A 26231-nucleotide genomic window follows, 5' to 3' on the forward strand; every position below is an offset into this window, starting at 1 on the left:
ACAAATAATTATTATTTCATATTTCTGCTAACATTTCATTGTAATCCTGAAGCTTAAATTAGAAGTACGATGAGAAAGTGTTGTCTGTTAAACCTCTGTTCTTCTGAGTCATTCACATTTGAAATCTGGATCTTTACCAAATGAAACAAAAACAAATACTCATCTGGTGGCAGATATCAGAATGAAAATTTAAAACCTATGGAGAGATAAAGTATATTATTTATCAGTCCTGTATATTTAGATACAACCTATTTACAGAAAAAAGTAGTTTTTCTACAGGAAAGTCAGAGTTAAAATTTATATATTGTTTTAGCTTTATTTCTTTAAACTATACTCTTCAAGTAAATATAGCCAATGATGAAATTTGTGACCAGGCAAGACTCAAAGCTCATACTGAAATCAGTCATGTAGAGTAATATGTGGCAGTAGCCCAAGGCCTGAGGACAACAGCAAACCTGTAAGAGGGGAAACTAGGTTATGAAAAAATAAAATTCTACAAACACAAGACAAAATTAATTTTATTATAAGAAATACATATGCTCTGCATATGAGGCATGCAGAACTGAGAGAACAGTTCTGTTTAATTGAATGATCATTCTTTTGCTTTCCTGTTGAATTTCTGATTTTTTATGGTCCTTCATTGATTTTCTATGTTTGGAAGCACCGTCACCAACATCATTTTAGGAAGTGGAGCCCACTGTTTTGCAGTGAATTTGGTAATGCATTTTAAATCAGGCAGGATAAGAAAAGTAGAGCAGAGGAATGCATCAGTGCTATCGCTACCACCTTGATGTAGGAAATCAAGGGCTCATTTAGGAAGGAGGACAGCATGAGAAAGTAAACCTTCTCCTGCCACCTCCTAATTCAGCTCAACTGCATAAACGTTCACGGTGCTTCCATGGGCTCGCATGACAGACGCGGTGTTGGCTCACAGGGAAGAGGAAAGCTGTGCTCACTTACTAATCTGACTCGGTGGCCGGGGGTCGTGCTGATTTCCCACATACATTCCTTCCTGCTTGGGTACTTGTCTGGCCAGTTGGGACTGGTGATGACCCCACTTGGACTGTGGATCTTCTGCTCACACTCGGCTGTGCCAGAAACAACAATATCAGTCAGTGGACATCTAGCCAAGGCCAGCCAGCAAGCAGGCTATCCACCCACCACCCTGCTGAAAGGTTTCCCCTATGCCAGCAGTCCCCACTTCAGTTTACTTTAGCGTACTTTGGCAAACATGCTGCCGAGTACAATCAGGCAATATTTGTTTTCTTGCTCAAATGAAGTGTTTACTGTGGATCAGATAAAGTCCTAAAAAAAAAAGTAAAGAACTTCCTACTTCAAACTGCTGTATCTGTGAACTCAGACTTTAACAAAGCAACCTACATTGCCACTCAAGGAAATCAACACCAGTATGTGCAAAATACTTCACATAAGGCCACAAACAAAAATCAGTAGACTGTGTCATTTTCAATTCATTTTTTCTAGTAAAAAAAAAACCTCCTTCACGGTGGTGCAATGGTGGCGCAGTGGCAGAATTCTCGCCTGCCATGCCAGAGACCTGGGTTCTATTACCAGAGCCTGCCCACGTCAACAACAACAACAAAAACAAAAACATCTTATTTACAGTTAAGATCATTAAGCCATTTTATGAATCATGCATTTACCTTTTCTCTGTCCCTCAGTCATCATAAGATAAAGTATTCACTTCAATTACTAAACCACAATTTGAGCTGCTAACATAAATTAACCTTAATTTCATCAAAGCAAAAGTGAAGCACTAAGAGAGAAAAGGGTTTTAATAGTCATGGGGAGAGCTTCTCAACTAACTTCAAAAAATATCTCATTCAACTAATCTGAAATTTCTTTCCGGTTTTTCATAATTAAGATAGTCTCACTGTAAAGGGGACAAATCTACATTTTTTCATATCAAATTTAAAATTATCTATTACTGTCAAAATATGTTCATTCTATAAATTTATTTAGCATGAAATAGTACCCTACAATTACTGGTTTAGATTGAGATTGTTTAACCTGTTCTATAATAGAGTAAATTATCTGAAAATTTCCAAGATATCTGTCTGGAAATTTTACTATATGGATAAAAGCACCTGCTGCAGTGCAGGGCTGCACAATAAAGAAATGTGCCCAGTTGGCGCCATGTGTTGTTGCTGCTCACACTTCCACACTAGACCTTTATCTCACTGAGTCTGGCTTCCATAGGGAGATGTGGATTTGCAGCACAGGAATACAAGAGAGAGAACTCCAGCTTCTATCAAACAAAATAGGCTCATGTAGCAAGACAACAGCCTTAAATGGCCATGTTGTCTATTGATGGAGGGTTTTCTGAACTCCGTCGTCCCTGCCCTTGCCTTGATATATGAAATGTTGAGTCTGCAGGATCTGGCAAAGAGCCTATGAGACAAAGCCAAGAGGCCACTGCTAAACTTCTACACTATAAATTAAAAAAAAAAAACAAAAAACCGCTCTGCTGCAAATAAAATAAATGAACTTTATAAAGGGACACCTGGATATTATTCTACCTAAAAGGAAGTTCCTTTAAAATAATATTTTAAATTATTATTTAAAATAATTCTTGGAAACATTAGCTACTAAAATGAGCAGAGACTTAGGAGACTTGAATTATATTATTGCTAAGTGTGCAATCCCATAAAAGCTGATTTGTTTTCTTCTGAATTACTTTCCATGCTTCCAAATTAACTGGGCCTATTCCTCATTTTCTTGATTTAATTGTATATTTATAGAGAAAAAAATTCCTGCAGACATATGATACTTTGAAATGCCATTAGCTCAATGAAAAAAAAAAATTGAGGCATGTGACCATATTTGGGCCACAAACCAAATGGAACACGAGCAAATTCAGGGCATCCTGTGCACAAAGTCTGTCTCCCAGCTGCTCCCCTAGTCAGGTGCCTCCACTCTCTATGTGCTGATGACCAAATTAGGAATCTGCCTCCGTCATTCTCCTTTCAAAACAGGCATAAACCCAAGTTAAGTAGAAATTTCAGAAGCAGGCCCTCAAAGGAAGAAATGAGAACTGAATAACTATATCTTGTTTTTATCTAATTCAGAGTGGCTGAGGTGATTAAGATAATTGCTTCTTAAACAATCTTGGAATTTTGTAATGCCTTGGGGACAGAAACTATTAGCCTACTACCATGCCACTGTTATGCTATTTCTATGCTGCTTTTGGCCAAAACTGTGACTTAGAACTATAAATGGCACAGTAATATACCATTTCCAAATGTCTGTCTTCTAGTTGGTATTTGAATTTGATACTCCTGGTATTTAAAGGGACATTGCTCATGTAACACATAGATGAGATATTTTTGTGAGGGAAATCTCACAAATGCAAAACACTCAGCAGAAGTTTAGGTTTAAATATAGACACTGTTGCAAGGGCTGCTTTGCAAAGCCTGGGATGAGGCGGGGCTTTTCTGGCAGCCTAATAGCATTTTAACTGCTGTCTGTTACACAGTTACTCTAATACCACCTGTGAGGTGCAGAGTCTGTAGGGAATAGAATGTTTCCAATAGCATGCTTGAGTATTTGAACATTCAACAGAATCTGTTTTCAACATGTGAGTACTCTAACAATGTTACTCCATACTGGGAAGATTAACTCTACCTAGAACTACTGCTTCACCTCAACTGCATGAAATTCTAGATGTTGCCAAAGAGAAACGCTTCTCTTCCTTACCTTCCTTGCACTCATGCTTGTTTTCATGGAGCACGAACCCACTGCGACACTGACACACGTAGCTCCCCATGGTGTTGACGCACTCGTGCTGGCACCCGCCGTTGTCCCTCGAGCATTCGTCTTTGTCTAGGAAGAAAATGACCCCACAGTCAAGCAAGCAGCTTTGAAAACAGAGGGTATCAAAGCAGATTCATTTAGTTATGCTTAAAACAAGCAAAGGGTAAAACTAAGTCACAGCCTTCCATTTCCAACAGAAAACAGAAAAACTCTTGAATCTTAGTTTTACCCAATCACTGCTTTACTTTGCGCCCTACAGCATGGATTGTGTTTCCAAGGCCCTTTCTGTTAGGGGGGACACATGTTGAACTCTTCACATCTGTGCTGGAATAGCAACTAATCCTAAACACTTACTGTCAATTTATTTTAATTAGTAAAACTGGGAATACTTTGAATAAAGGCAAGAACTGATGTTTAAGTAGAGGGAAATACTTTACTATTTCAGCCATGGTGTATAGATAAATGTTAAACATGCTTCCAAGATTTGAGAGTAATCAGCTTAAAGAAATCACTCAGTGGATTTAACAGAACAATTAGCTCTACCATTGTGCTTAGCGTGAATGAATCTGCACACACCACGGCGCTCCTGCATGAGAAAAGGAATTGACCGTTGGGCTATTTTAAAGAAGAAACTAAATGCATATATTTTTATTTTTAATGATATTAGTATTTTATACAAAATTACTCTGGCAGGACAGTTTATTAATAATACCCTAAAGGCCTTTAAAAGTGCACTAGAAGTAAAGTTGAAGTTAGGATAAGAAATACGAGCCTTAAGAAATTAATTACAGGAAAAAAGTCAAAGTAGACTTTCATGTGAACAGTCCAGTGATGGGCACGAGCTGGCAGCCGCGTCGCTCAGGCGTCACTCCGTGGCTCATTTGTCCACTAGCAGGGCACCTGGCCGTCTGCCCCTGCACACGTATGATGGCACACCACAGGCTTCCATCACTCCCACATGCCGACAACGAAAAGGGCACATTTAAATCACACCACGCTTCAGGCTGAATCCAGAAGCTATACTGTCTACTCATCTTTCTACTAAAGACTATTGCAATTGCACGGCACACAAAGCATGCTATTTTTTATCAGCTCAACATCACTCCATGGCTATGGCTTTAAGAAGAATCATCAAAGATTCATCAAAGAATCAAATAGTAATTGTTAAGGATGAATCTACTGTTCCACTTTTGGAGATTGAGTACATGACACAGTGCACACCTGTTTAATGCATTGGCAATATCAGAACATTTCAAATGCATACAGACAATCCCAAAGCCTTAAGAATCTAACAGATTCAGTATATGTGTGGTTAATGAAGGCTCTACCTGTATCTGACACTTCTATTACTCTATGGAGAGTAGGCACAAAAAGTCAATAAAGACAAGAATGCTCTAAAAAAGGCATCAAGTGCAAATATATACAATAGATCAGGACAGTTAGGAGAGAATTAGCCTTGCAGAATTAATTTGTAGGACAATTTATAATAACTTGGAAGCCCGGTTTCCTTTTTAACTGCACCAACAGCGAGAGGGTAGCCTCTGAGTCATGAAAGTCCAGTGCAGAAGGATGGATGTGGACCTTGCTTCTCAAGGCTACCATATCAGCTACCTGCATTTCCAAGTCCAGACAGTTCAGGAGTGAGCGAGTTAAGTTTATCACCTTTCATGAAAATTCCCAGAGGCTCTGTATTCAAGAAGTTTCAGAAAAATGCTTCCTCATGAAGGGTTATAGAGACACATCTTATCTTTGTTAAATGGAAGAGCTAATCTAAAAAAATTCTATCATCAGAGGTAAACAAGTATTTCCTATGAAAATGTTTATCTATTGTTTGGTAGACTTAAAATAATATCAGGGTGCAAGGGCAGTTCAATGCCCAGCTCATGCACTTTCCAAAACAAACACCAAAAGCTCTACAAATGGTACTGCAATAATGGGACACACACGTGGAGAAAGAAGAAATTTGACCCTGCCATAAACCCTACAAAAAAAATAGCATCTGATAGATTGAATTTCAGTTGTATTACTGACCATTCTGAGAGGGGTTTGGAAACTGAACACTCAAAGTAAAGCAGTTTGGAGGGAATGAGCTCACATCGGCAACTACCTGGGACAGGGGTTGACTGCAGCATCCTCTCATCTCTGCCACATGACAAAGGGTACAGAATTGGTAAAACACGAGCATGAGCACAACTTAATACTGACATGCTGTAAAGCCTAGAGCCGTTTTATAAAGAACACATTTCCCACGCATGAAATATTTCTAACATCTAAACTTCATTTTAGTAGAAATATGGCCAGTTGACTATATTTCCACATGTAATGTTTTTCTAAGATCTGACAGAGCACAGCATGGCCTGCAGTAATGGAATCTAAAGAGAATGAAGTTGAAATAAATACCAATTTTAATGGTAGCCTTTCTGTAGCAAATTATTCATATATCTATTGTGATGGTTATACAAGAGGAAGAATTTATACAGTCATCATGGTTAAAGCATCTATCTATTATTTACATTTGCAGTTGATCAGTGTCTCCTGCTTTCATTCTCACATACAACATTGCTTAATTTTAAAAAGGCCACACAAAAATTAAGAGCAAATGGCTGCTACAATGTAATTATGAGCCAATCTAAATTCTACCTAGAATTCATACTGGACTAACCAGAACAGTAACTAAAAGCAGAAAAATAGCACGTAAACATGTTCCTTCTGTTTCAAGTAGGAAAATGAAAATAGAGCACTTCAGTAAGTCATGAGAATACTTTAAATTATCCATGTTTTCCATCAAGTAGAGAAAAAAATACTATATATTTAACTTAATATTTCAAGTTTTCTAAGAAGTACTGGATATCTTGTGGTTGTTTTAAAGATACCTGTTTGAAATAGAAGTCAATAAACTGTTGCAATTAGAAGGAAAACACTCAGGGGTTGTCTATGTTGATGGGAAATAGCAACATGAGGTAAGATGGACTTTTTACGTATGAGAGACCATCACACCAGGGAGAAAAAGCTATTACCACACATGACTGATTCATGTCTTCACTTCTTCTTCTCCTATTAGGACATGTGCTCTACAGATATTTTGAACAAGGAATATCCAAGAAATGTGGGACAAAAGGAGGAAGAAGCAGAGCTTAGAGTATTTCTCAGAATGCCTGCATAATAATTTTTAAATATTTTTATTGAAAAATCTCCATGCCTGTACAGTCCAAACATATTATACAATCAATGGCTCACAAAATCATCACAAACTTTTGCATTTTTCACCATAATCATTTTAGAACATTTGAATCACTCCAGAAAATGAAATGCAAAATAAAAGAACTCATACATCTCATATTCCTTATCCTCGCTCTCACTGACCACTAACATTTCAGTCTAACCAATTTTTACCCTTTATCTCCCCATATTTTTAATTTATTTTTATCTGTTTGTTTTATTCATCTGTCCATACTCTGGATAAAAGGAGAATCAGACACAAGGTTTTCACAATCACATGGTCACACTGTAAAAGTTATCCAGTCATCTTTAAGAATCAAGGCTACTGGAACACAACTCAACAGTTTCAGATACTTCCCTCCAGCTACTCCAATACACCATAAACTAAAAAGGGATATCTATATAATATGTAAGAATAACCTCCAGGATAACCTCTCAACTCTGAAACCTCTCAGCCACTGAAACTTTATTTTGTCTCATTTCTCTCTTCCCCCTTTTGGTCAAGAAGTCTTTCTCAATCTCTTGATATCAATTTTCCTACTCATCTCAGGATTCCTTTCCCATGTTGCCAGGGAGATTTACACCCCTGGGAGTCATGTCCCACCTACAGGAGAGGGCAGTGAGTTCACCTGCTGAGTTGGCTTAGAGAGAGAGAGGCTACATCTGAGTAACCAAAGAGGTTCTCGGGGGATGACCCTCAGATGTAATTATAAGTAGGCTTAGCCTATCATTTGTGGGGATAAGTTTCATAGGGGCAAACCCCAAGATGGAGGGCTCAGCCTATTGAATTGGTTGTTCCCACTGCTTATGAGAATATCAGGAATTCCACAGATGGGGAAGTTTAATATTTCCTCCTTTCTCCCCAGTCCCCCAAGGGGACTTTACAAATACTTCTTTATTCACTGCCCAAATTACTCTGAGATATACCGGGGCATAACATTAACCTGGAAAAACCAACAAAATCTCATGCCCTGTTCAAGATTCCATTTACTTACGGTGTTCAACTAAACTGACCATACAAGTTTAATGAGGTAATGTGCTACCCAAAATATAAATTTTGCACCAAATAAACATCTTTCCCTTTGATCTCACACAGAGGTTGAAGTTTGAAAGAATGGGCCGTATCATCTTTTATCCTGTATTCTGATTTACCTTAGTCCTATCCAGATCGGCTCCATTCACATCTCCAGATGAAGTCTGATCACTTTTTCAGCTTTTAAAGAGTTTCTGAATGGGCTAATGCTGACTTTTATAGCTTCAGAGTTCGAACTGTGAGTCTCAGGGTCACACAAATACTGGAAATTTCTGGAAATGACCAGGTTATATACAAACAGCTGAGTATCTCAGAATTCAGAAATGACAGTTACAACTCCTGAATACATGTGACTGCTGAAAGAGCTTACAATCTAGGACCCTTTACAATAGGCCCCAACCTGATAACCCATGCTCTTGGCCTCAGTTCACTGAGTTTTATACTATAGTTAGTCCATATGAGTGGGGCATGATAATATTTTTCATTTTGTTCCTGATATTTCATTCAACAAACATCTCTTAAGGTTCATTCACTTAGCTGCATGCCTCACAACTCCATTCCTTCTTGTGGTCACTCAGTAGTCTGCTGTATGTATGCACCACAGCTCCCCTTCCATTCCTCAATTGTATCCTTAGGCCATCTCGATCCATTGCGAATCACCAACACTGCTGCCATAAACACCAGTGTGCAAATGTCCATCCGTGTCCCACACTCAATTCCTCCAGGTAAATATTGAGTAACAGGGTTTCAGGGTCATATGGCAAGGCCACCCCTCGCCTCCTGTGGGACCACCACACTGCCCTCTCGGGGGCTGCACCTCTCAGCGTCCCCACCCACAGTGACGCATCTCTTTCTCCACATTTTCTCCAACACTTGTTTCTCTCTGTTCATTTTTAAACAGTTTTATTCATATGTCATACAATCAACCTAAGTAAATAGACATGACTTCACAGCCATAATCTATATGACGACATTTCCTTTTCTTCAACAAAGACTCTAAGTCCCTCGCTATGTCCACCTGCCTGCCGACATTTAGTTTTGGCATAATACCTTTGTTCCATTCAGCGCAAACATATTCCAAAGTTACGGTGACTACAGACCCTAGCTCGCATTGACTGTACTTCTTCCTGTATACCATCTATCTTCAACACCTTACAACACTGACATTCATTTGTTCTCCCTTATGCAAAAACGTTTTTATGTTTGGACATTTAATCCCCACCACTGTCCACTCTAAGCATCTCTAAATTATGTCATCTCAGTCTTTACCGTCAGTCTTTCCTTCTGGTGTCATACGTGCCCGCAGCCCTCCTCCCTCAACCACACTCCCTTCCAGCTTCATTCAGGGACTAACACAATCGTGCTACAAGCAGGTAGTAATGTGCTACCCATTTCTGAATTTTTACAGTCAGGCCTGTTGTACCACCTGTATTCCTTCAGCACCAAATGCCCAATCTCTACCCTATTTCTATCTCCCAATAACATGTGTCTTTTTGTTCTGGCTAATCTCACTCAGCATAATGTCCTCAAGTTCCATCCATGTTGTTACATGCTTCACGACTTTATTCCGTCTTACAGCTGAGCAATACTCCATCCTATGCATATACCACAACGTGTTTAGCCACTCACCTGTTGATTGGCATTTGGGCTGCTTTCCATCTCTTGGCAATCACAAATAATGCTGCTGAAAACATCAGTGTGAAAATGTCCACTTGTGTCCTTGCCCTCACGTCCTCTGAATATATACCTAGCAATGGTATTGCTGGATCATATGGCAATTCTACACTTAGCTTCCTGAGGAACAGCCAAACTGCCTTCCAGAGTGGTTGCACCATTTTACATTCCCACCAACAGTGGATAAGTGTGCCTCTTTCTTCACATTCTCTCTAGCACTTGCTGTTTTCTGTTTGTTTGCTTTTTTATATAATGGCCATTCTAGTGGGTGTCAGGTGATATCTCATTGTGGTTTGATTTGCATTTCTCTAATAGCCTGTGAAGTTGAGCATCTTTCATGTGCCTTTTAACCATTTGTATTTCATCTTCTCAGAAGAGTCTGTTCGTGTCTTTTGCCAATTTTTTTAATTGAGTTCTTGGTTTTTCTGTTGTTGAGTTAAAGAATCTCTTTATATATTCTGGATACTACACCCTTATCAGGTATGTGGTTTCCAAATATGGTCTCCCATTGTGTAGGCTGCCCTTTTTACTTTCTTGACAAATTCTTTGATGCACAAAATTGTTTAATTTTGAGGAGCTCCCATTTATCTATTTCTTTCTTCAGTGCTCATGCTTTGAGTATAAGGTCTAAGAGATCACCTCCTTGTAAAAGTTTAATAAGATACTTTCCTGTATTTTCTTCTAAAAGTTTTATGATTTTAGCTCTAATGTCTAAGTTTTTTATGCATTTTGAATTTTTTTTTTGTGCAGGGTATGAGATATAGATCCTCTTTCATTCTTCTTTTTTTAACTTTTTAATTGCATAGTATAACATATATACAAAGCAAAGGAAGTAAAAAGTAATAGTTTTCAAAGCACTCTTCAACAAGTGGTTACAGGACAGACCCCAGAGTTTGTCATGGGCTACCAAACAATCCTCTCAGAGTTTTCTTTCTAGTTGATCTGGCATATAGGAGGCTAAAGGGCTTAGACACTTTTTATCACCATAATTGACTTTTTTGCTTTATTTTTTGTGAAAAATAGCAAACATAAAAAACCAATAAATTTCAAAGCACAGCACCACAATTAGTTGTAGAACATATTTCAGAGTTTGAATGAAGCTGAACAGTTTGGGGTTAAAGTAATTCAGAACATAGGGGTAAGGAAGACAGTGTCTATATTTTAGAACCACACATACTCTTCGAGACCAATGGAAGAAAGGTTTATTTGATCTGAAACTGAAATTTTCTGTAGCGCATAATCTAATTCAATCTATCTGTATAGCTCATTTGAATTACTGAAACACAGGGAGCCCAGAATAAGAAAGAGATCCTTTAATCCTGTATAGATTATATTCTCCCTCTGCCCACAGCTTCCCACCAGCTTCCAGCCACACAGCGCCTTTAATCTCAGCAGACCCTCCCTGCCAGGGGTGTGGATGTGACAGAAGTAAGGGAGCACTGAATATCCTGAAGGAGGGATTCCACGTGAACTGGGCCCTGCCCCCTCCCTTTTCTTAGGGGAGATACTCCCTTTAGGGATTGACCACTGTCACCTGTCTAGTTATTTGTCTCTCAGACAAGCATTAGTTCCACCCTGACCTAGAGCAGTACTGGCGCCTGAGAGCCCTTGCAGTTCTAGCTAATGAGCTATTAATGAAGTAAAAGAAAACTGCCAAAAAAAAAGGCTTTTAAGAGCCAGATCCCATCTCCTTGGGTCTTCTTATCAAGAGCTTAAGTTGGCACATTGCTCTATGTATCTACAGGCTCTACACACCCCCTTTTCCCGGGCTCCAGCTCTTTTCCAGTATTTTGTGGGGTCCAACTCAAAAAGCCTCTCGGTTTTGTTTTGTTTTATTTTTTTCCATTAGCCCCACCTCTTCTCTCCCTAGGCCAAACCTCTTATTTACTTTAGTTCTTATTGCAGGTTTATCTGTGCTGGGGACCTGTTTTCAGTAGTCAGAATTTGTGAATTAATTCTGCAATTGAAACTTGGTTGAGCTCAGCCCTTGCTTTGGTAACATCTGTCTCCTTTCCCTGGGAACCAGCCTGCCAGGCCCGTGGGGGAAGGCACTGGCCTTCACGCTTGGGAGACTTACAGTTCTGTGTGGGGTCTCTGCTGTCCCACCTGGTTCAGACTGCTGGACGCCGTGTGTCTGGTCACCTACGTGGCCCCAGCAGTTGTTCTGTCCTGTTTCTGGCTATTTGCTAGCTGCTTTGGAGACTGAACTAAATTCCACACCTCACTATGCTGCCATCTTGCCCCACCTCCTGATTAATTTAATAATTGACAATTTGATCAATAAGCTTTTTGAAATTTCTAGCATTTTCATATTATAGGCACAATATTCAATAAAAGCAGTTTATTAGTGATAATATAGTATCAGAAATTATTTTACTTTTATCCCACGATTGTATATTATACACTTAAAGCAATGCTAGAGCTCTAAGATAATATTTATGATATAAATAGAAACTATATATTTAGATGAGTGATTTTTTATAAATTATGATTTTGTAAGAACATCATAAGGACATTTAGTTACCTACATCCTTATTTGCTGCCATCTCTTCACAGTACCACATGGTTATTTATCACAAATATAAAGTTTTACCTTTCCTTTCCCTGAGCAAACATTTTCCCCACTATTAAATTAAAAAAAAAACTTTCAGGAAATTAAAATTCATTGTGAAATAGATCAAATTATTTATCCAGAACCACAGTATTTTCAATAATGAACCTGACAAAGTGCCAAGACATTTCAAAACATCATAAAGTGAACACTGAAAATTTATGCTCAATGATAACTATCTTGGACTTTACAAAACAGTAATCTAATAAGGAAGTGAGAAGAAAAATCTGTCGTTCTTCAGGTCTTAGGGACCCGGAATGTAAAACAAAATCTATGCCATTTGCAAAAGGGCATGATTAAGAGCAAGTCAAACAAGGGGTTAATGCTTTGTGAACTAAGCTGTTCGCTTAACCTCTCAGCTTCTCCTTCTGTGAAATAATAGAACAATTAGCGTCTCAGGCCCTCGGGGTGATTAAAGCAGACAATGCAGCCCCACAGCGAGTTATTCCTACAAGGAGAACAGGAACCACTGGAGACAGCGGGAAAGTCTGTGCTGCCCCTCCCACTGGACTTGCTCAGGTTCTCACCTTAAGTCACCTACACTCCATCAAGCAACCTTGTCTAGGCTCTTAGAGATGGAAGAATTCTCAATTACAGTTCTTTAAAACAACATTGATGAATATGGAAAACAAACAAAAAGAGACTGCTTTCTAAGATTACTTGTGTCCATGAATACCAAACTATATTTAATGAATGAACTTTTGAGATTTCCACTGCATTCTTTCAAGTGCAGTACACTCAGTAATAGTGAGAAGCTGCATTTTCTGGTTACCCTCAGCTTCTCATGATAAAGTCTGACCTCTTCAATTCCTGTTACTGAAATTTCATTCTTTCTTTTCTAGGAATTTCAAGACATTTTGTTCTCATTTTAATGAACACAATTAGCTGATTTTAAGGAAGGAAAGAATAAGTTTTTCTAATAGAAAACATGCTTTAATATTTAAAGCTTTTCTCTGTTATTTTCCTTTAATTTGCTGCCTATTAAACCACAGAGCCTTATGCAATAATGTCATTTGTATTTTGTTAAATTATATTCCACTGTTGTTAGGGGATAATGTTTAAAATTACCTTTCAAAGAACTATGTACATATTGTAGTTGCTACTAGAGTATGTTTTAAAATTATCTGGAATGAGCGCTCACTCAAAATAAACCATATGAAGTTAAGTAGGCTGGTAATAAGCTTAGTTAATGAATATGAATGTTCATTGAATATGTATACATACTCAATGTATACTAAATATACAGTGCTTAAAATTTGATTATAAAACGCAATTTGATGACAATAACATGGCTGGCAGCATTCAGTAAGATGATATTCTGAGCAGGAAAAAGCCAACTTTCAAGAATGATCACCATGAAAATAGCTGTGACGGTCTCACGGACACAGCAATGTGCACAGACAAACAGAGACATGGAGATAAAGACTTATGCTTTCATCTGCATGAGGGCAACCCCTGCCTGCCCCTGATTTAACATCTGCAGTAAAAGAATCAAAGAAGCAGGGCTCATATTTCAATAGTACAGCTCTAAAGACAGACAGAAGACCAACTGCATTTCTCATGCAAAAAAGGTTGACTCACCAAAAAAATCAGAAAGTGATTTTCACTTAAATTTTCTGGGTAGCTTTAAACGTAGTCATACTTAGCAGGTATTGTATATAGCATGTAACACTTTTTTAGAATTATTAAATAAAATTTACGTCTAAAGTAGAAAGGATTTTGGGCATTTTAATAGTATAGTAAAATTTATTCACTTCATAATTTCAATTTTTAAAATCAATACTCAGATGGCTCTAAGTAGTCTTATCTCTCTCCCCAGTGCATCACCTAAAATATGTAAAACACATGATATTTCCAAAGCAGTGAGATCTGAGAGTCTTCCTTTTGTTAAAATAGGATATTAAAATGCTAATTTAAATAAGGTAAATCATAAATGGGTGCCTGAAATTCAGGGAAGGGAGGGAACAGGAAAAAGTCAGCGAAGGTGCCCTGTGCTTTGAAATACTTTGAGACTTGGGCCTTGATGGAGCTTATGAAGCTGCAGCTCAATTACACTGAAAACCCCAAATGAACACTGGACACTGGAAAGCTCATTAATTTTAAACCTATGGGGACTCGAATAAATGGACTTGAAATGAACTCAATCCAAATTACCTAATATAAAAGCATAATTGGAATTCAGTTGCTTTAAATTGCTTGCCAGTTTGAAAGGCAGAATATATTGCTACACTAAGGTTTATTATAACTTTATATATGTTTGAAATTTTGGAGTTTTTTTATTAATAAAGCAGCAGCTATGAAGTTGAGAAAATAATGCTGTTTCTATATATTTTCTTAAAATTTTAGAAACTTTCATCAAATTTCACCTTTTCAAGGACAGAATTCAACTCGAGTTAGTTGAATGAAACATTAAATTCTAAACACAGATGTATCAAACTTTATATCGATTATATACTATATATTATCTGCAATAAAATGATAACTTCCTTATTTCTGGGTATCTTACTACAACCACTTCCACAGTGATGAGGCAAAGCAATTTGGTTTCATTATCAGTCAAGTAATAATGAAATTAAAACAACAAAAAGCGTGAAGAGATATTTTATGGAATAGCAATAAGAATGAAAACGATGTTGCGAAAATGAGGCCATATGCTCCAAACGCAAAGATAAATTATTTGGAAAAATCTTTATTATCACCACTTACCTGCAAAAAGTGAAGTCGCTGAATGGAAAATATTATTGCAATTATTTCTTGTGTTATTTGTACCTGTCTCTATTATATTTGATTAGATTTTATACAAAATCCATGTTTGGGAGTTGCTTTTCATTGCAACCTCTATTTAATATGCTAATTTCAAGTAAAGAATTGCTAACCCTAGGGTAAATGTTGATGCATGCTATGGATTTCCAAGTTGCATTTGTAGAAAACCGTGGAGAACAGACAAAATGCAGTTTGAGCCGCACCTCCCTGGAGATCTGTAACACACACACAGTGGGTTCGTACCCGAGAAGAAATGAGCTTTGAAACCCTTCTTGGAGACGGTGTTGTCGGACCTGAACTCAACCCGCATGCTGTTGGCCTGGGACGTGACGGCGTCCGGCACTTCGGCGCCGCAGAACCTGCCCAGCAGCTTGGACTCCGAGGAAAGGCCGCCCCAGATCTGCACGTAATCATACTTGCAAACCTGAAAAGGAGGAGTCAATGACGTCACCAGGTGGGAGAATACCAGGTGACTGACATCTGTTTTGTTGAAATACTGATCATGGTTTCCCCTTTTTACTTCCATAGCAGTCAAACTAGAGTTGACAGGTAAATAAAAATCAAGAAAATATATGAAACACAAGGCAGAAGGCATGGAAAACAGATTAGGGGTGAATTTACTCTAAGCCTCTCCAAGAAATGTATTCTTGTTTGTAGATGTTAATACCAAAGAACAAGTAGAATGGAGATGGGTATCGTTGAGGTGGCTGGTTACAAAAAGAGCAGAAGTGGCTGCCTTATCTTGAGTTTAGATTTTCATAGGAACTGTGAAAGTACTTGTCATATATGGTTTTATTTAATGCCTACAACAATTACATGAAATTGGTACCTTTATCTATAAAACAACTGAAAGCAACAGAAATAATCCTTTCCGTTGCAGAGAGGGGAAAACTGAGTCTCAGAAATGCTTCTAAAACTTGTCCAAAATTATACTCATCTCAGGTGGAAGTGTAGGGACACAGAGCCTGGAGTTTAGTTTACTCTAGCACTGTCTCCAAGAGAAACATGGTCTAATCAGGATGGCCCCATTGGAAATTAGGAGATGCTTGGTAGATAATACAAAGGATCCACTAACTTTCAAACTTATTAGAAACATTAATATTTCTTGATTTCTTTGACTTGCTAGGCACTACAGCACAACTCTGCAGATCTGCTGCAATGATAGCAAATAGAAAACTGTATCAACTAGAATGGAGGCAGGAGTTTGGACTAAAATGGCAAAAACTCATCCCGATGTATACGTAATGTACTAATACCACCAAAATGGAAGCAGCTCAGTGAATGCCAAATATACTCATGCAGTTTTATGGCTACTAACAGATGTTTCTGTAATACACTTCTCCTAAGTTCCCAGGGAGCACATTCTAAGAACATATCGCGCATGACTGACATTATTGCCTAAATGTGTAATTAGCGAAGTTTAACAATGCAGCGAATTGAACCCTGGGGCATGAGCTATACTTTGCAATATGTCACTTCAAATTACTGGGGTTTTTAATATTAATTAGGTGGTAAATGAGCAAAATTTTGCTAGGAAAAATGAAATAACTTTTCTATCTACTTTATTACATCTGCAGCTTTGGTTTAGAGTGAGTCATTCCAAGACTAACAATATAATGAATAAAACAATGAAATTTTGAACTTAACCCAGTGTTCTAATGGTCAAGATTTTCTCAGGCTTTTTTTATTTTAGACAGCTAAGTTATCAAACTATGAAAATGTACAGAATTCTGTGGCAGCCTTGCACACAGTAAAACCACTATAAATGAAAGCTTTCTGAGATATGTGATAGAGATTGCGAAGGGCCCTTCTATGAATGAGAACCACCAGCACGAGAAGACCGCTTGCTGAACACAACTTTCATTTACAACCATCGAGCCTCTTGTTTCCTGAACACCAAATTCTAGACTTCTAATGTAACATTTACTAATCAATACATGAAAATGTCATACCTGAGAAAACTGTACGAGCAGAAGTCATTCTTGGGTACTAATTTCATTTCAAATTCCAGAATTGGTAGGGAAGTGGTCATTTTCAAAATGTCTGGCTAACCAGAAAGCTTTTCTAAAAGTTCTATACTTATTTTATTCAATTCTGTATCTCCCCCAAATTAGAGAGAATTACTTAAAAAAATGTTGTTTCATGTGTATGACATACGCAAAAATATAGAATATATTGGTTTCAATCATAAAACTTGCATATGACATAAGGACAATCTCAAAGAGCCCAGTGAATTCTAAGATTCTACTATTCTCTGATATATGTAAGTTTGCAATATGTCAGTCTTTATTTTACTTTAAAGAAACTCAGAAGTCAGCACCTTCTTTTCACCTCAAAGTCACTAATAAAAGACTAAGAAAAGTGCTCCAGGTATAGAGAGTTTTGGGTACGGCAGGAGGAATTATAAGAAAAAGAAACGAAAGTTGTTGAAGAAGAAGGAAATGAAGGAGATAAAACATAAGAAGGAAAGACACATGCACGGGGGAAATGATGGCAGAGAGTCTACAAATACACGGACACCTGTTACCCCAGGACACTGATGGATCGGATTCTGTTCTCTCACTTCTTTGCAATTGCTCAACAGATTTATATTAACAAAAAAATGATTTCTTGAGTAATTTAATCCTATTCAGAAATTCTGAGCGTGTTCATGTTAAAATAAACACAGGAAAAATAAGTTTTGAGGAGAAAAGATGAAAAAGGAATTAGAAAAAAAGGAGGAAGCTAGCACAAAATAATTGTTTTTAACCTTTTCTCTGGAATTAAACCAATGTGGACCTGCCATAGAATGGACACATTCCTAAATGTACCCATTTTGAGGTCTGCTGTTCCGTCTGAATTTGGGTGCGTGCCTAGCACAGGCATTTTCAAATAAATGATTTCGCTTGTTTAACATTGGTCATGATCCCTGACTTTTCCTGTGGTAAGTCATATTTCATTAAGGAAAGATAGATTCAATTAAATGCACCTTATTGAGGTGAACACATTATTATTTATGAAACATAAACACATTTATAATAAAAAACTACTAATATAATGAAAATATAGCTCTTTCTACAAGTAAAATATGCCAAATTGCCCCAAATGGATGTTTTTGTTATGACTCAAGCAGTAGATTCGGTTTATTTTTTCAAGAAATTCTATGTGAAATGAAGCTGACCCTAAATATTTCTTAGTTCTTTCATAAATCAAGAAAATTGTCTGTATTAAATTCAGTGAGAAAACGCCTTCTGGGCAATTTTCAATTTTCTAGAAACAGTATGAAATATCATCCGATTCCAACAAGAACTGTAAACAGTTGCAGACATGAGCGGCAAGGCTTCAACATCTACACTGTTACAAGGCTGAAATACATCCCTACAGTCCTTATTTTTTGTGAATTTTCTTCAAGAATTCCCAAAACATGATAGGAAAAATTACAGTTTTCACTTACTTCGTTGCCTTCCAATTCAAAATACTCAAACGTTATGGAAATTCTGTACTGGGAGGGGGCAACCACCTGCCACACGCAGTCTCTGTTGGGAGGGTAAGCCCTGGGCCAGCCCGGAGTCACGATGGTGCCGTTGGGCGTGGAGAGGAGCCCGCCGCAAGCCGCTGGGGGCGAGAGGAAAAGGCGGCGCGGTGAGAAGGCCGCCCCGCACCTGGAGAGGTCTCCCCGCATCTGGAGAGAAGGTCTCCCCGCACCTGGGGAGAAGGCTGCCCCACACCTGGTGAGGTCTCCCAGCACCTGGAGAGGTCTCCCCGCACCTGGGGAGAAGGCCGCCCCGCACCTGGGGAGGTCTCCCCGCACCTGGGGAGAAGGCCGGCCCGCACCTGGTGAGGTCTCCCCGCACCTGGAGAGGTCTCCCCGCACCTGGGGAGAAGGCCGCCCCGCACCTGGGGAGGTCTCCCCGCACCTGGGGAGGTCTCCCCGCACCTGGAGAGGTCTCCCAGCACCTGGGGAGGTCTCCCCGCACCTGGGGAGAAGGCCGCCCCGCACCTGGGGAGGTCTCCCCGCACCCGGGGAGAAGGCCGCCCCGCACCTGGGGAGAAGGCCGCCCCGCACCTGGGGAGGTCTCCCCGCACCTGGGGAGAAGGCCGCCCCGCACCTGGGGAGAAGGCCGCCCTGGAATGAAGCTCAGCACGTAGGTGCAGCCGCCCTTGGGATCTGAAAATCTGGGAAGCTGCCTTCCCCGTGTTGTCTTTCACAGTTCCTTACCCTTTAGTGAAACTAGACTAAGCGGGCTGGTTTGGAAGGAGTTATGTACCCTGGAAAGGCCACGATGTAATCCTAAACAATCTTGTGGGAGCCACCGTTTCTTTTAATGCCTACTCAGTGCTATAGGTTGGAGGCCTGATTGGGTTATCTCCATGGAGATGTGACTCAACCAATGTGGATATTAGGCTTGATTGGATAGAGACGTGTCTCCACCCACTCTACGTGGATTATTGTGAGGCCCAATACTTCCTTCTGGGGACCACACAGAAACAATGGTCTTTTTACCCCACACTTGTCTTGTATACTGGGCACCTTTAAAGATTACTACACTTTCTTCATCACTGTGTCTATTTTATCCCAGTTTAGGGAGAAGATAAAGTTTAATAGGTAGGATGGAAACTTGTGAATTCAATCAGAAGAATTCAAACTTTTAAATAGTATCAGAACATCTCTGATTTTTAAAATAAGTCTGCAGGCATTGAGGATTTACTCATTAAGCAAATAACTGTCACTTTTGCCCTATATTATGTACTCCATTACACACACAGCAGAGAACAAGGTATTTCACTTCAGGACTCTTATATTTTGGTGGGAGACACCAAAAGTGAACTTATAAATACATAAGCAAAATTAATGTTAAGGTGGAACAAATTCCATGACAATGAATTTGCCAAACCTTTTAAGAGAGGGATAAGGTAGAAATATACTGGAGGCAGGAAAGTCAGCTAATCTGTTTGTTTTTAATTTGAGGGATATGGCTGGTAACAGGGTGGAGAAACCAGGGAGCTGAAAGAAGCCAGCTCTAAATTAAAGCTGTCAAAGGACATGGACATGGTAACACAACATTGTACGAGATACTCTGGTGTCGAATGGAAAGAAGAAATATAGATATTCATGGCAAAATGACTGTGTTTAATCCATTATTTTAAATAAAATACATAGCTCCTGCTTTATGTGGGACTGTGCTCAATTTTGGAGAAAAAAGTTTTTTCAAATTCAGGAGATGTTCTCATAAACTGTGTTACAGAAAGATAAAAGCAGATGATGGGTGGATGGATATAGGCCAGAGAAAGCTAGAGACGAATAGACACAGATGCATTTACACGTGCGTGCGTCTGTGTGCATGTGCATTTGTGTGTGGTTGTGAGCATGTGTATGAGCGCGTGTGTGCACGTGTGTGCGTGTGTGTGTCTGCGTGTGCATGTGTGTGCACGTGTGTATGTGTACAGGGAACAAAAGGAGGCAGCGCTGATTCTGTACCCAAGGATCTGGGGGTCTCCCAGTGTCCATCAGTGTGAGGTGGTCTTTCCCCATCAGCAGGAAGGGCATCATTGGGGGGCCCTGGGGGAGGAGAGGCGAAGAGGGGAGGAGGGCCCAGGGAGGGGAAGGGGCCTGCGGAGGGGAAAGGGGCCCGCCGAAGGGGAGGGCCCAGCACCGCTACCCACCTTCGCAGCTCCGCCCGTCGGGGCCCAGCTGGTGGCCCGGCTCGCAGGCGCACAGGTAGCTGCCCAGCGTGTTGCGGCACCGCTGCTCGCAGCCTCCGGCGTCCGGCCGCGCGCACTCGTCCTCCTCTGTAAGACGCACGGTTACGGGCGCCGCAGCACCTTGGTTACGTACCAAGTCGCGGCTCTTTGGGACAGGTTAACTGTAGGACTCCCAGGGAGGCGGGGCCACCGGTGTCCTTGGCAAAGGAGAGGCGGCGCGGCGGCGCCCGGGGATCTGCAGGACCCGCCTGCGCCATCGAGGTGACGCGCTGCGCCGCGCGCACCGGACACCTCGCGCGCCCCGGACACCCCGCGCGCCCTGGACACCCCGCGCGCCACCGACACCCCGCGCGCCCCCAGCCCGCTTCCCCAATTCACGGCCAAGTAGGGGCGGCGATATCGGGGAGGATTCTGCAGAAGGAAGCAAAAGCTTCCAGAAAAAAACAGGGTTTACCTGCTGATTTTAGAGTATGGTTTGCTAGGTTTTTCCTAAAAAAGGCTTTTAAAGAAATGCTATTATTGATAAATAGATAGTGGTGACTACAAGAAACTAAAAAGAAGGAAAACTCCGAAATCGACAGGACCTCTTTTAATTTCAGTCTTATAGGTATGTCTGGATCTAAAATCAATGCCATCACTTTCCTTGTAAGCTATCTTTAGCCATATAGGAAAAATGTGTAAGGAATACTTTGTGAAAAATATAGATTTCTTTTAATATATATGACAGTGGATTCCGTAATCTCACCCTTCAGGAATAATTTAATAAGTCAAATGGTAAGCAGTACCATCTGGACAAAAACATCTACAAAACACTTGGAAGTTTCCATAAACAAATACAGAATTGTCACATGAAAGAGTCTTAATAGCATGTTCATCTATTGTGAAGTCTGGCACACACTTAAGAGGTAAAACTTGTAAATGACCATTTGACAAATACTTTTCATGCATATAGTAAAAATGTCAAGGTGCTCTGCTTTTCAATTTACAAGGCAAATACTAAGTAACTCTCGGGGTAAAGCCATTATGCTTTTGTTCTTTAAATAATAGAAAATGTATAAACATTTATGATTCTAAATTTTGATGTAGCACAATGGAATATATCATTTCCCAATAACAAATCACTATAGAGAAAATTTGGCTTTCCCTTCCCACAGAATTTTTTCTACATTGAAACACAACATAAGTGCTAAAAAATGTCCTGAATGCTATTTTTATATTTTTATATTTGCTATTGTTTGTACTAAAATGACTTTCTTTTTACCTCAGCAATGCAGATCAAATATAGGGCATGAAAATGAATTAAAATTTAGTTAACATGATTCAAAATTAAAGCTTCTAATCAGTAATAACACCTTGCCAAAAGACTTTTTCGACATCTCTGCTGAGAATACTCTGCTAACTTCCTGTGCTGAAAGGTCCATTTAGAAACCTGCAACTTGGAAACAACTGGCAGGCTACACCTCAGTGAACTGCTTTTGGTTATGAATCTTTTGTTTCATATGTGCATTGTAAATACTTTCTCTGTCTTTAAATCCTTTTCTGGATTTTGCTATTTTGACTATTTCACTAAAAACACATGACACCTTAATGTCGTTTCCATCCTAAGCTACCATGTTCCAAATTCCAGGATTGGACTAATTACCTATTTAAATGCTCACATAACCAGGGAGGACTCCAGCTTCCAATACAAATTTACCCTGGCTTTCTCTTATCTCAATCCTAAAAGGCACATTTAATCTCTGACAAAGAAACACTCACACTTACAAATTCTTCCAAATGTACCTTTGAAAAACTTAGCCGCGAACCCTGGCTTGTTGACAGTTCCATCAGAAACAAACTTCATCCACAGGGCATTGGAGGTGGACCTGATGTCTTCAGGCTTATCGTGGCCACAGAAACGGCCAATCAAAGGGCTGTCCTCGCTGGCCCCGTCTCGAATCTCTAGATGGTCATATGCACAGGTGTCATGTCTTTCGATCTGCAACGGCACAAATATGTGAGCACGTGTCTCATTCCAAGACAAAAGGTTTCCACAGAAAGATTATGTATTCTCAGTGCTATAGTTCCAGTGTGGGGATATAACAAGGTGCTTACATCAAATAAGAGTATTTCTCATGAGTGCATAAAAATGAGGGCCATACAGCACATGGCAAAGGATGTGTCTTCTGGTAGACAGAGAAAAGGAGAAAATCTATGGCACAGTGCATCCATGTGAATCAGGAATTTGATAGAAGTTAACTGCCTTTTATAAGAAAAATTGAAGTGTCCATAGTGATTCTTAGGTAAATAGAACTGAGAAAATACTCAGATTTTATCAGAAAAAATCTGAGCCATATGCAATAAGCAATGTATATTTTGCTCTGAAATAGTTATGAAACTTGCTCAGAGTTCATCAATAAAACCATTACTTTATTCAAAGAGAAGTTGGACGCAAAATCTATCAATAGTTACAGCACTATTTCAGGTTATATATTTCTTATTGAAAGGAAAATGTGATAATATGGGATTACATTTCTTCCTAGACTATGGAGTTATTTATCCATAATCAGCATAGCTGTATGTAGAAAGATTTCTACATTGTAGAATAAGCACTGGCTTTCCCTTTCTCAAGATAACTTAGCTTTGTTTGGAAAAGCGCTTTCACCTCAACTCACTTCTTTCATCTCCTACAACCCAGCCAAACTCAACTGCTTTCCTTAACAACTAAATGTAAATACTAGGTCAAATTATTGGCCTATGAAACTTTATGGAAAACTATATATTCACAGACTTACATTTTAGCCCTGAACTTCCACTAAAAACACCAGATCAAAAATTTAACCATAAATTGTTTTGAAAGTTACGAGGCAAATTTTCAAGTAAATTCTTTTCCTCTTTTTTTCACAGAAAATAGCGCTAATCCTGAAGTCTTAATAGGGTCAACTGCTTACTAGATACATGAAGCTAAGGAGCACAGATATTTATAATTCTAAAACCACGAAAAGTATCACATCTTGCCAACTATCTTTCAACATACAATTTAATAGTTTATGGAATTGTCCTGCTACAGAACTAATGTCAGGGAATCCGTCTTGTGGAACTGCAAGCTGAGTACCTGAAACTGTGGTATTGCTAGCTGAAGAACTTTGTTTCCTGACTCAACATATTAACAGTCATGACCCTCAAATCGGTAGCATGAGGGAAAGCAGAATAAAGAAAAGACTGAAGCACAGATTTCATTAGAACTAAACTGTACATTTGCTTCTTTCCTTTCCCCAATTACAAAACAGGATTCATTCATTTCCTCTGCAAATATTCTCTATCGACTCTGTGCTAGGCACCTGTGCTTCGGGTGCAGCCTTAAACGAAATAAGCAGAGCCATGTCTTCTTGGGCTCACGCTGTACTGGTGGGTAGGCCAAAAGTAGAATAAACAAAATACACAATTGAAGGGTCAAACAGTATGAAGTAATAACTTCCAAAAGAACCAAGATAAGGAAGTATGAGAAGTGGAGAGTGGGCGATGGAGGCTGCAGTTTTAAAGAATACTGTAAGTTGGGGCTTGTTGAATAGGATTCATAAATTCATATTTAAAAAAAAATGTATCCTTCTGGAGAGTGGAATTATAGAATTAAGGGGAAATATTTAATGTAATGAAGATCTCATTTTAACAAGCATTTTTAAAGACTAAGGCTGTTGAAACAGATTGTGAGGGACGTCCAGCAGTGGCTCTGGTAACCCAGCTCATCACCTGGGATGACTAGTACAGTAGGACTAGTTACTGTGTCTGTTTTCTTGTTCACTGTTTAATATGCAGCCTTTCAAAACAGAGTTCTCCACAGAAGTGAGAACATTTCCAGATGGACAAATCTGCTCCTCAGTCAGGGGCCATGGAAAACCACAGCAAAACCTCACAAGGTACGGAGCTTGATAAAAGAATAAGCAGCACTGAATGAGTGACAAAACTGCAGGAAAATAACCAGAGGACTCAGCAACCCAACCACTCCTCACTTGCTTAGAGCAGAGAGAATGGTCTGTTCCATCCACAAATCACACTGGAAGTGAGGAAAAAGAGTAAGATTGATGAAGACAGGACATCAACATGCGAAGAAAGTAGTTTCTTGTAGTAGAAGGATAATTTGCAAAAAAAAGTACTTTGCTTCATATTAGAAGTTGTGCTACAACAAAAATCAAGACATTTAATTTAATTCTTTTGTTTAATTTGAGTAGATAGCTGCTTTTGAAAATTACAGTGCTAAAAAGGGAGAAAACAAGACAGAAACGAATGGAAACAAAACAAAACATTTGTACATTTCCTTAGTCTTAAAAAGAACTAGGATAATGGCTATTTCTCAGTACATCAATCTCATCATTCTCTTAACAGATGTATAATAAATTATTTAAAATTATAGTATAGTCACTGGTTACCAGGTAATAATCTGGTGTCTAAATATTTTACACATGCACAAAGTGTAAATATTTCATGGGTAAAGTGTGTAAAGAGGACCAATTTTAGGATGAATTTCACCAGTATGCATTTACAAACTACTTATTATTTACCTATAAATGCTATGTTTCTGGTATTAGAGGAGCATAATGGTAGTATGCCTGGGATTCTCACTTAGTAAATACAGCAGCTGTTGAGGTGCTTAGAAAATAAATGTCTCATGTATATGAACTCACGATATGCAGAAACACATTGTCCCTTCCCAGCAACAGCCCTTGACAGCTTATCAATGGCTCGAACGCTCGCTGTTTGCACATCCTCCCAGATTAACTGCGCTGATCCTACGGCAGTGTCTGCACACAGAGTTTTCCATAATCGGTTAGTTACAATTATACTTCCGTTACGTCTGCGTAGGAGGATTGAACGTGAGCACAAAGCTTTAGCTGTTTTTTTTTTTAATTTATGTCATCTGTGTAACAATTTCTTCTGCTATGTCAAATTATTTCATCAATTAATACATGGAGTGGATAGAAATAAATATGGTTGAAACGAAAAAGTGGATGAAATCCGTCGATATTATGCCAGTAACCTTAAGCTCTGTGATAAAATGAACACCAAAATCAATGATTTCCAAAAAGAAACAGTTTTCTTTTCAGTTAATTCTTGAATTAAAGCATGGACAGTTCCTTGAGATGGAGCCGAGCACTGTGTCATGCACAATTACACGGATAATAAATATGTTTTGATGATGAAGCTGATTCACTGCAGACTTCACGGTAATGAGAGTGCAAACCACATCCAACCATGGCAGTTCATCCTGATGTAAACAAAGACTTTATACATATATCGGAAATAAAATGAAAGCGATAAGCTCTGAATACTTCTCAGGAAATCGGTATTAAAAGGATTTTGGAAGTAGATCCAAGTGTACCAGGAAGGAAGAACAAGTTAACTGGAGGGGCTGACATTACTTTACATCACTAAGTGGCAAGTAGAGAGGAACAATGGAACAGATTATGCTAATTTCTCGTTAACAAGAACTAGCATCAACTA

General features: G+C 39.1%; 1 protein-coding gene across 1 annotated transcript in view; it reads right to left on the reverse strand.

The window, feature by feature from the left end:
* Nucleotides 1-26231, reverse strand: part of TLL1 (tolloid like 1) — a 120604-nt gene that overhangs the window by 22812 nt on the left and 71561 nt on the right. The window contains exons 12-17 of the mRNA XM_077144152.1: nt 22536-22731; nt 20715-20840; nt 18505-18665; nt 15315-15495; nt 3715-3840; nt 961-1088 (exon numbers count right to left, since the gene is read on the reverse strand). Coding sequence (XP_077000267.1) covers nt 961-1088; nt 3715-3840; nt 15315-15495; nt 18505-18665; nt 20715-20840; nt 22536-22731 — 918 coding nt within the window. The remainder of the gene's footprint in view (nt 1-960; nt 1089-3714; nt 3841-15314; nt 15496-18504; nt 18666-20714; nt 20841-22535; nt 22732-26231) is intronic.

This window comes from Tamandua tetradactyla, chromosome 26, assembly GCF_023851605.1.
Source record: "Tamandua tetradactyla isolate mTamTet1 chromosome 26, mTamTet1.pri, whole genome shotgun sequence".
Lineage (NCBI taxonomy): Eukaryota > Metazoa > Chordata > Mammalia > Pilosa > Myrmecophagidae > Tamandua > Tamandua tetradactyla.